Source organism: Neolamprologus multifasciatus, chromosome 15, assembly GCF_963576455.1.
Source record: "Neolamprologus multifasciatus chromosome 15, fNeoMul1.2, whole genome shotgun sequence".
Lineage (NCBI taxonomy): Eukaryota > Metazoa > Chordata > Actinopteri > Cichliformes > Cichlidae > Neolamprologus > Neolamprologus multifasciatus.
This window is the reverse complement of record NC_140453.1, coordinates 39460031-39472051: the sequence shown is the minus strand read 5'-3', so window position 1 is coordinate 39472051 and position 12021 is coordinate 39460031. Positions and strand designations below refer to the sequence as shown.

The 12021-nt window shown below is 37.9% G+C and overlaps 1 protein-coding gene across 1 annotated transcript; it reads left to right on the top strand.

Moving 5' to 3' along the window:
* The first annotated feature begins 7154 nt into the window (after nt 1-7154).
* On the top strand, nt 7155-11018 carry srp9 (signal recognition particle 9). The gene is made up of 3 exons (XM_085132316.1): nt 7155-7346; nt 7491-7559; nt 10324-11018. The coding sequence occupies exons 1-3, from the start codon at nt 7275-7277 to the stop codon at nt 10441-10443; spliced, it is 261 nt and encodes an 86-aa protein (XP_084988442.1). The 5' UTR covers nt 7155-7274; the 3' UTR covers nt 10444-11018.
* Nucleotides 11019-12021: the final 1003 nt, after the last annotated feature.

Here is a 12021-nt window from a genome sequence, read left to right as displayed (position 1 = left end):
GCTGTGTGTCTTTCCAGATCGCATCCAATCAACTGAGTTTAGCACAGGTGGACTCTAATCAAGGTGTAGAAACATCTCAGCAATGATCAAGAGAAATATGTCGCACATGATCTAATTAGCAAGTGTTTTTGCCAAAGACTATGTAAATGTGATATTGGGGGGGGGGGGGCATCTGAATGCTTTCTGAACACTGTACACACTGTAAAATGAAAGCTGGAAACATTCAGACTTTAGTGTGATTCAGTGGTTCTCAAGCTTTTAACAGGCTTTGTCTCATAAAGGATCCCTCCCTACTCTGATGGGAATTTTTATTAATGTCTTTGACTGAGAAAATACATTTGAGGATTTTACTTTCAAGTCCAGCACACACAAAAACAACTTGTAGCCCTCCCCACAAAGACAAACGGGTGTCAGAAACACAGACAGCTGATGTTCTGCCACAGGTGGTGCCTGACACAAACTGTGTGATTTACTGCTGGTCACGCTCTCTACTGCGGGTGTGTGTTTATGTGTGAGTGGACTGATGTGAGAGTTCATGCTGGTGTGGTAAAAACGCTGACTGCTGATCCCTGACGATTATTAATGTGCAAGTCAGCGAGACGCAAAATTGTCATCCTGTTGTCACCATTACAGATCTGCAGCCACAGCGAGTGTTTCTATTTTAACTGGTTGCTTGAATTTCAGCCATATGTGTGTGGGATATATCACATGTCCATCATCAAGTAAAGTCCTGTAAGCTACTCAATTCAATTCAATTCAATTTTATTTATATAGCGCCAAATCACAACAAATGTCGCCTCAAGGCGCTTCATAGATACAGAGAAAAGCCCAACAATCATATGACCCCCTATGAGCAAGCACTTTGGCGACAGTGGGAAGGAAAAACTCCCTTTTAACAGGAAGAAACCTCCGGCAGAACCAGGCTCAGGGAGGGGCGGCCATCTGCTGCGACCGGTTGGGGTGGAAGAACGCAGTCTTACATATTTGTTTAATATATGCGTTGAAGGACATATCCTGGTCAAAAATGACTCCAAGGTTCCTCACAGTGTTACTGGAGGCCAAGGTAATGCCATCCAGAGTAAGAATCTGGTTAGATACCATATTTCTAAGCTTTTCAGCGCCGAGTACAATGACCTCAGTTTTATCTGAGTTAAGAAGCAGAAAGTTAGTGGCCATCCAAGTCTTTATGTCTTTAAGACATTCCTGCAGTTTAACTAATTGGTGTGTGTTATCTGGCTTCATGGACAGATAGAGCTGGGTGTCATCTGCATAGCAGTGAAAATGTATGCTATGTCTTCTAATGATGCTGCCTAGGGGAAGCATGTATAATGTAAACAGAATTGGTCCTAGCACTGAACCCTGTGGAACTCCATAATTAACCTCAGTGTGTGAAGAGGACTCTCCATTTACATGCACAAATTGGAGTCTATTAGATAGATATGATACAAACCACTGCAGTGCAATACCTGTAATACCTACAGCATGTTCTAATCGCTCTAATAGAATATTATGGTCAACAGTATCGAATGCTGCACTAAGGTCAAGAAGGACAAGCACAGAGATGAGTCCACTGTCAGAGGCCATAAGAAGATCATTTGTAACCTTCAATAAAGCTGTTTCTGTGCTGTGATGAACTCTGAAACCTGACTGAAACTCTTCAAATAAACCATTCCTCTGCAGATGATCTGTTAGCTGTTTGACAACTACTCTTTCAAGGATTTTTGATATGAAAGGAAGGTTGGAGATTGGCCTATAATTAGCTAAGACTGCTGGGTCTAGAGATGGCTTTTTGAGTAAAGGTTTAACTGCAGCCACCTTGAAGGCCTGTGGTACATAGCCGATTATTAGAGATAGGTTGATCATATATAAGATCGAAGAATTAATCAATGGCAGGACTTCTTTGAGCAGTTTTGTAGGAATGGGGTCTAAAAGACACGTTGATGGTTTGGAGGAAGTAATTATTGAAGTTAACTCAGAAAGATCGATTGGAAAAAAAGAGTCTAACTTAACATCAATGAAACTAAGAGTAGCTGTAGATAATATTACATCTGTGGGATGATTATTGGTAATTTTTTCTCTAATGATAAAACTTTTACTTGTGAAGAAGTTCATGAAGTCATCAATAGTTAACGTTAAAGGGATGGTTGGCTCAAAAGAGCTCTGACTTTTTGTCAGCCTGGCTACAGTGCTGAAGAGAAACCTGGGGTTGTTCTTATTTTCTTCAATCAGTGATGAGTAGTAAGCTGTTCTGGCTTTGCGGAGGGCTTTCTTATAAAGCAACAAACTATTTCTCCAGGCTAAATGATGATCCTCTAAATTTGTGACACGCCATTTCCTCTCCAGATTACGAGTCATCTGCTTTAGGGTACGTGTTTGAGAATTATACCACGGGGTCAGGTACTTCTGATTAGAGACCTTAGTTTTCACTGGAGCTACAGTATCCAGAGTCGTACGTAGTGAGGAGGTGAAATTATTAACAAGATAATCGACCTCTGTTGGGGTAGCGTTCAGATAGCTGCTCTGCTCTGTGTTGGTACAGGGCATTGACGATGATAACAGTGGCTGGATTATATTCTTAAACTTAGTTACAGCGCTTTCAGAAAGACATCTACTTTGATAAAGTCCACTCTCCACTGCTGCGTAATCAATTATTGTAAATGTAAATGTTATCAAGAAATGATCAGACAGGACAGGGTTTTCAGGAAACACTGTTAAATCTTCAGTTTCTATGCCATATGTTAAAACAAGATCTAGAGTGTGATTAAAGTGGTGGGTGGGTTCTTTTACATTTTGAGAGAAACCAATTGAGTCTAACAACAGATTAAATGCCATGTTGAGGCTGTCATTTTTAGCATCTACATGGATGTTAAAATCACCCACAATAATTATTTTATCTGAGCTCAGAACTAAATTAGATATAAAGTCTGAGAAATCAGACAGAAACTCTGTGTAAGGCCCAGGTGGACGATAGATGATAACAAGTAAGACTGGTTTCTGAGTTTCACAGCTGGGGTGGACAATGTTAAGCATCAGGCTTTCAAATGAATTAAAAGTCTGTCTTGGTCTTTCATTAATTAATAGACTGGTGTGAAAAATTGCTGCCACACCGCCCCCTCGGCCTGTGCTTCGAGATTTCTGGTAGTTAGAATGACTCGGGGGTGTTGATTCATTTAAACTAACATAATCATCCTGCTGCAACCAGGTTTCTGTAAGGCAGAGTAAATCAATTTGTTGATCAATTATTAAGTCATGTACTAACAGAGACTTGGAGGAGAGAGACCTAATATTTAATAATCCACATTTCACTGTTTTACTCTTTGGTTCAGATGTGGATACTGTATTGTTCTTTCTTTGTAAATGTTTAAGTTGTTTGTTGCTGGTTTTTAGTTTGTTTTTTGTCTTTTTGGAAGCAGACACAGTCTCTATGGAGATGGGTTTTTGGGGGGGTAGCAGGAGGAGAGAAGCTGCAGAGAGGCGTGTAAGACTGCAACTCTGCTTCCTGGTCCCAACTCTGGATAGTCATATTTTGAGGGGTTTAATAAATTTGTCGATATTTCTAGAAATGAGAGCTGCTCCATCCAAAGTGGGATGGATGCCATCTCTCCTAACAAGACCAGGTTTCCTCCAGAAGGTTTGCCAATTATCTATGAAGCCCACATCATTTCCTACTGACACACAAAAGGACTGAAAGAAGCTTATCAAAGGTGAGGCTGAATCAGTTAGTCTACAAAACTGAAAGGACTATTTCTTTATGTAGCTGAAGGAGATCCTCCTCCTCCCTGAATTGAATAAGTGCACAAACCACTCCTGTGTGTCGTTGTGGTTTAAAACTAGCCGAAGGGAAAGACCTGACTCTATAGTTCTTGTAGACTGGAAGTGGAAGGTGGCAAATCCCAAAACATAACAGATTACACATTCTATTATCCTCTTCTAGGACTTCCTAGAAATATCATTATCAAACTGTATGTAGTGGAAAGGACAAACAGACTTTTACCACAACATTAGAGGCAGCTATAGTTTGCAATGTTGCCTCTGAGATGCAGGTTCTTCGTGCTAAAAGCCTGTGTTTTGTCAGTCTGTTCATGAAGGGTCTTGTCGCTGTGTTCTTCTGTGAGGATGGAGTCCCCGTGGGTGTGTACGTGTCGAAACACTAGCACCATCCATCCTAAAATCCGGAATCAATACAAGTCATCCACTCGAGTGACTGAGCTGTGACTGACTCACCGATGATAAATGAACCATCAGCACAACGCCCACTCCTCACCAGCTCTGTTATTGTGACATCTAACACAATGAAGCAGTAAATGTCATTAGATCTGAAGCAAATGAAGCGTACTCTCACTGCAAACTGCTCAAAGGCAAAAGGGCACCATCCAAATCCTGATGCAAGCAGCCTGATCTGAACTCAGTTTTGTTGCATCAGTTTTCTTCTGCGCTCATTAGGTCTCTGAATTTCACCCCAGACTAATATGCCAGTGAACTCTGTCTGCCATCTAGTGTGGAGACCATGAAATGATCTCCACAACATTACCAACATTCTGCAAGTGTTAAAAAACATCTTTGTATTTGGGTACTGTAATTCTTTTCCACACTTACTTCACTAAAATATTTTTCTAGTACCTTAGGTGCATTGATACTTATTAGTCCTAATCCTCTGAGCTCTAAGACAGGGGTGGGGAACTCCAGGCTTCAGAGGCCAGTGTCTTGCAGGTTTTAGATGTGTCCTTTATCCAATATAGCTGATTTAAATTCCCAAATTACCTCTTCAACATGTCTTGAAGTTCTCCAGAGGCCTCATAATGAACTAATCATTTAAATCAGGCATGTTGACCCACGGTGATATCTAAAACCTCCAGGACACCGGCCCTTGAGGCCTGGAGTTCCCCATCCCTGCTTTAAGACATTAAGTCATAAATGGAACCCTAAGTTTTTAGGAAAAACGTGAGAAGATTTAGATGTGTTTCAGTTAAAATTATTATTTTCTTTGCTCCCTGGTTGTGAAGACTTGAGAGAACAATTTCATAAAAACAAAAATTACATACTGTGATAGCCCTGGGTAAGAATTGGGGTTTCTTCGACCTCAGAGGATTCACAGTGACTGTTAAGGTTGTTTTTTTTTGTGTTAATTTGCAAAACATTATTTTGTCATTCTTGGTCCATTTGCTACTTTGACTTTATTTCTTGTGTGTTTAATTCCTTCGAGGTTTCCATATATGTCGCTTCCTATATCCTTTGCCCTCCTCTGTTTTCCTTTATCTGTCATCTTGTCAGTCTTTGTCTCAGTGCAGTTGTCTCTTTTTCCTGTTTGTTTCTCTGGGCATCAGTTTAGTTTCCTGAGGTTTTTTTTTTTTTTTTTTTGCTCTGCTTCAATTACAAGATATTTTTCCTGCTGCTATGCTTTTTTTTCTTAACCAGTTAGGTTAAGAAAAAAGCCTAACTGGTTCTATGCCACTAATCTTAACAAATTAGTGGCAAAGACCCAGAGATTCTATTTCATGTAGTTGGGTTCACTTCACACCCCAAGTCTTTGCCATTTACGTGATAATAGTGTGAAGGTATAACCCTCTTTTTATGTGTAATGTGTTATGTGTAATGTGTAAATCAAAACAGAGTGCAGTCATGTGTAAATAATTTAGAAACTCTACTTAACTGATAAAAAGGAGTAGTACATTAGTACTCGTTTCTCATTCCTGTCCTTTGTGTTTGTAATTAATATGTATCACTCTGGATGAAATTGTTCACTTCTTTAAAACTTTGTGTTGTGATTGTGATTTTCTCTTTAAATTTAACAGCCACATTTAAAATGATCACTTATGTTTAAAATATAATAATAATTTCTCATTTTCAACATATAATATGTTTTACTTTAAATTTACATGTCCTCATTTTTTTTTCATTTCTTCTTCTTATTGTTATTTGTATTATTATTACTTAAGTACTTTACTTTGCTGCCGTTCAATATTCTAAATATTTGGGGTGTATGATTTTAAATTTTGATATACATATTTTGTTATTTTAGTCGTCTTTAACCACAACCACTTGGAGGCGACATAAAGGCATTCCCACGCTTTACATCACAGTAACATTTCCGGGTCTGGGCCTGTGTACAATTTCAAAACAAAAGCAAAACAAACCATCCCGCCTACTCAGAAAAACGAGAGGCAAGATTTACGTTACTGAACTAGTGTATGACATTCCAGACAAATTAAAAACTGTTCTATATGACTCTGCGTAACTGCTTACTTTTGCTTTGTTGAATTCGAAATATCTATTTACTTTGTCATGTGTTATGTTATTACTTTCAAAAATTTAAGTGTATGCTGATTTTATTTGATTGCATTTAATAACATTTCAGGTTTGTGCCTTATCAACAAACGTGTTTGCCTCTTATTGCCTTTTATACCATTCTGCTTATTTGAGCTATTTGTTATGTGTTTGCTTATAACTTAATCTTTTTAAACCACTGTTTAAAAAAGGCTCATTGAGGAAGTATGTTATATCAATTTATTCATCTTGCATTTCAGGTCAGCCTATATCATGTGGTCGTATCTTGATGAAACATTAATTTTGAAAGCTTAAATTAAATGTAAACGTTTTAAAACTTTGTAATATTTCATTGCTGGTGCTGTTTTTAAATATATAATCATATCTTTCTGACTAAACTCACCCCAAGACACAAGAGTTAGATGATTTCTATTAGTCTACATTATTTTATTTTCTCTCTGCTCCATTAGTGACATTGACTTCCCTCAGTGTTGGATTTTTCTTTTCTGTGGCCTGTGTTCACAGCACATAATTTTTTTGAAGGCCCTTATTTATTCAGAGGGAATTTTGCCACCTTCAGATGAATGTAATGACACACTCAAACAAACATACGGAGACACCCCCCCCAAAAAAAAAGAAAAAAAGAAAAAAGAAAACAAGCAAAAATATCAGGTCCCAATCAGAGTTTCATTCCTAAAAGATCAAAGGTCTAATCAGGTCTAGGATTTTTATCAAGTCAGTGTTTCAGTTCGTTGTCTCTTTTAATAGCTTGTAAGGGAGCACTGCTCGATTACGGTACTCTAAACTTTTTTTGTGATTTTTCAGTAAGCTCAAGTCTTGTGCTTTTATTTTGAATGTGCACACCGGATATGGGTTCGGCGCCGTGGTTTCTTCGGTCTGATTGGTTGTACTCACGTTGCTGCTGATGTGGTGTTCCGAAGTTAGCAAACGCGAACATCCGATTCAAACTTGTTTTCTGCTTTTGTTGGTATTGTAGCTTTGTGAAAACAATGCCTTACTATCAGACGTGGGAGGAGTTCGCCCGTGCAGCAGAAAAACTGTATCTGACAGACCCAATGAAGGTAATAACACTTTATTTAATAAGTACCATACTGGATAGCCTGTTAGCTAGATGGCACGTTAGCAACGTGACTGTGCTGACTGTTGGTTCAATATTTTTTCATGTTAAATTCTGAACATTTTTGTTATGTTTTTTTTTTTTTCAGGTCAGAGTGGTTCTAAAATACAGACACTGCGACGGAAACCTGTGCATTAAAGTGACTGACAATGCTGTGGTAAGTACACCGAGGAAAAAACGTGGAATTGTTTGTACCAGCCAGTGAAATATGAGAGGTTATCTTGAGAAACCTCTTAAAACTCGTTTTTTGGACGAGCAGCCAGAAACTTCTTTCTTTGTTTTCTGAGTTTTTTGGTACTAGTTTGTGTGAGGCTAAATCGTAACGTGTAGCGGAGTAACACAAGTAGGCTAGCAGCTGCGAGGTTTTTTTTTTTTTTTTTAAATAAAGCCCCTGTAATATTTTACGTTTTGTTGTGTAATAAAGTGTGAGCAGTGGGAGGGGGATACACCATTTTAGCTGTTTTTCTTCTTCCTGTGTTGTGCTGGATTTTTGTGTACTTTGTACTTTTTCCGTGTTCATTTTATGGTAGAAATATTAGGCTTACTTGACAGTGATACCCAATGTCTAATGGCCTGGCTGCATTATATTCCAGATATCCCAAATTCTTCACTTCTATGATTTTTTTTTTTGGAAGGTTGGCGGGTAAACTCATCTTTAGAGAGGACTACAGATCTATAATATTGACATCTAGCCCTATATTCACAAACTTTCCTAATACTTAGAGTAGATCCCATTGTCAAAATGCTAAGAAAGTTCTTAGATTTAATTTCGTTTTAAAATCATTTATCCATAAATTCATATAAAATCTGGGTAAAAAGGCTTAAATGGTTCTTAGGCACAGGAGAAAATGACAGTATGTAGATTATCATGCCACTTTGCCCACTTTTTCGTTAAGTGAGGTAATGGCATATGATTAATTCAGTCTCAAATCATTGTGAGCCTTCTGCTCAACATCTCCATTTAGCATGTTTGTGCACTTTGAAATTTGAGGCAATGTTTGAACACGAACATCTCAAACTATTAAAACTATTAAAGATAAAAGCTGGAAATTTTCATTTTGATATTTCTTAGTACAGGATTGAAACAGACTCTGTACTTTAGGACACACATATTTTTTTTTAAGTGCATTGGTTATAAAAATATAAAAAATGAATAAATTAAGCACTTAAAGTGCCATATTTTAGCACACACTAATAATACAAATATCACATGGCAAAAGCCACTGAGCAACAGCTTGTGAGTGGTGTCTAGCTGTATTTCACAATAATACAAAATAAAACACGTAGAATACTTTTTAACTTTCCTGATCCCTGCTTGCTGGTAGGAGTTTTAAATGTAATCTTAATTACAAGACTTCTTCAGGGCGATAAGTCTCAAAGTGGTAGGTAGAATTGATCTTGAAAAGTAAATATAGCAAAACAAGTAAAAGTTACGAAAAATGGCTTAGTAAGTTATTCCACAGTAGTCTTGCAAAGCCAAGTTGCCATGTCGACGTGGCATGACTTGCAGTCTGATGTATGAGTATAACCCAGCCCTAATCTTAATGCCACAACTGCCACAAGAATTCGATATACTGACTGCATGAATGAACGCTGCAAAAGTTTGTGTGTGTGCGCAAAGATGGATAGATAGCATAATCTGAAATATGAGACTGCTTCTTGACCATGCTGCTTACAACGTGGGTCTTGAAAAATGAAGGATATGCATATATTTAACAAAATAATGATCTCAGTTATAAGTACTTCTCAATGTGAAGGTTTTTATTTTGTATTATTATTAATGTGTGCTCATATATGGTACTTTACAGGACTGCTTATAGTTTTAAACTAGCCAGTACTGGCATTTGTTTTTATATATTTCAGTCACAAATTACTGGTCCTGATTCAGCTCTGTGTAAAGAAAAACAAGTGAAAATTTCAGGCTTTTATCTTTTTGAGATAAAGTTTTGAGAGAGCCATATTTTATTATTGCCTGTGGAAACAAATGACTTGAAAGTGGCTAGACAAGCCTTTACTTGGGCCATGAAATTTGTATCAAAATCGGAATGACCCTTTGTAAATCATTGCATACAGTTTGTATAAAGTAATTAATGGATCTTTGGAATGGAATTAATATCTTTAATTTTTGGGTTGTAATACATGGTGAAGACTGCTTTGAGTCTAGTATTATTCATATGAGAATATAAGTGGGGCTGTGTGGTAACCAACACATCAAGCACAGCTGTGTCATAGTGCGTGTTGTTTGGTTGATGTTTTCTAGAGATGCACCGGTTGACCTGCCAGGGACCTGAATTGGTTGTTTTCACTGTAACTTTACAGCAAAAATGTCCCTGGTTTGAATCCTGGCTAGGTTCATTCTCTGTGGAGATTGCATGTTCTCCCTGTGTCTGTGTGGGTCTTTCCTGGGTACTTGGTGCTGGCTTAATTAGTTGTAGTGGTGGGGTGTTCCTGGATGTTGCTGAGCTCTCTTAAGGCTCACATCTCATGGTTGTAAACCCAACCCCAGCTCCAATGTGTTGGAATATTGTTGTTGATGGTGGGTCTTGCTCAAGTGGAAGTCTGTGGTGCTGCTACACAAGGCTACAAAGCATAACAATGACTTCTGTGACCAGTTACAGTCTAAGAAATTGAAGTTTGGATTTCATCCATGAGATAAGAAGATGCTGATTGTGTTCTTGTCACATAATTATAGTAAGATTTATTTTAAAAAGGCATTGAGTGTAGAACTGTTTACACATGCCAAAATAATGTAACTCTGTATCAAGCAATTATTGATTTACAAAAAGGTGTGCACCACCAAAAGAAAGCAACAATGTAACTCTATCATTTAGGTGACTCCTTAATCACTACTATAAAACAGTAAAAACCTGTAGTTTTCATGCTGTAACTGCCGTCATTTGGTGTCTTCTCCATCTTTACAGTGTTTACAATACAAGACAGACCAGGCCCAGGACGTGAAGAAGATTGAAAAGCTCCATGGGAAGCTGATGAGACTCATGGTGTCCAAGGAGACGCACAGTGGTGCCATGGAGACGGACTAAAATGCTCTTGAAGAGCTAAAGTTTTGGAGCTCTCGGACTGAGTTCAGAGGACATGGTGGTGCTGCTGAGAGAATAGAAACATCAGAGTGGGACGAGTCTGTAAAACGGGAATGTGGGGAGCTGGATCTGGCTGCTTACACTGGTTTAATGCTGCCAGAGAAGCTATAGATATATACTGTATATATTTTCAGGATTTGTTTTTTAAGTTTCACTGTCCACCTTTCCTTTACAGGCATTATCACATCCCTAATGGTGTAAGTTAAATGTAAGATCTGTGTAGGGGTGGGACAACATTAGCTGCTGTGTAAGCAGCGTTGGCACCTTGAATTCTTTAAAGACATTTCCATAAATTTTTAGTTTTGAAGGGGAAGAAAAAGATGGGCAATGAAGATAACTTGTCTTTTTTTTCATCTTTCTAGCTATGTCAGATTCAGTTTAAGCCTAGTTTATTTTGATTTTTCTCCCCCCTCATTGTGCCACATGAATGAAGCAGAGCTTTCTGATTTCCCAGCAAGGGTGTGGAGAAAACCCAGTGTTTCCACACTGACATGTTCAATAAATGGTTGTTTACCCCAGTCAGCAATATATCTCTTTTATTCATCTCGTTATGGATTATATTGTGTTCAACAGTCATACGTCAACGTTATTATGCCAGACAGCTTATATGACATTGGGTTTGAATTAATGAGATAACATGTCCTTTATTTAGCCCAAGCAGTTAAAATAACTCAAATGCAACAAAATCAAAAAGTACAGTTTTATGTAGCTCAGTCATAATACATGGCCAAACAAATCTCAAAGTAAATAAACATATAATATAAATGCTGATTTAGAAAAACAAAACAAATTTAAGCAATATTATCTAGCAAAGCAAACGGAATTAAAAAGGGCTTACTAATTTAAACGATCACCTGTGTGTCGGTCAACATCCTGTCCTCAGATGGACATGGATCATTTAGCGGCCTTCTGTGTATTCCAGTAAAGCTGAAAAAGTTATGTTTGTTTTAATTAAGTTTTTCCCAGGAAGAAAAAAACCCTTCATGAATTATGTAACTTTTTTTATTCTTGGTCCAATTATTTTTCAAGTTCGTTTTTACTTTTTCATTCATAGTGATCAATATGAAAAAGGTATTACAGAAGCAAAGCTGGAGTGAGTGTTTAATGCAGGCACATAAACGCAAGGATGACTTCAAAGTGAGCCTTTAATTGCTGAAATTACCAGTACATTCACAAAATCCAAACAATAGAAATAAGGAGCCTGGGGGCAAGTCCAAAGAGAATAAGCAAAGCTGCACATGAAGAAAAACAGGAGTATACAAGCCTCTTGTTGAAAGACAAAATAGAGTCAATGATATATGATAATATGTCGGTTTCTAAAATTATAGTTTTGTGAAATGAGCAGCTGGAAAGATGTCGTGGATATGCTGAACCTTCTTCCTTGTACAGACCCCGGATCTGAGGTAGGATGGCAGCTGAAGAACGGTCCCAAACATGATGTGCTCTCCCCCATGAGTGGCACTGGGGATGAGGTTGTTGGAGAATGCTCCTAATGTAACAGTGGATGGTGTCCTGGGGATC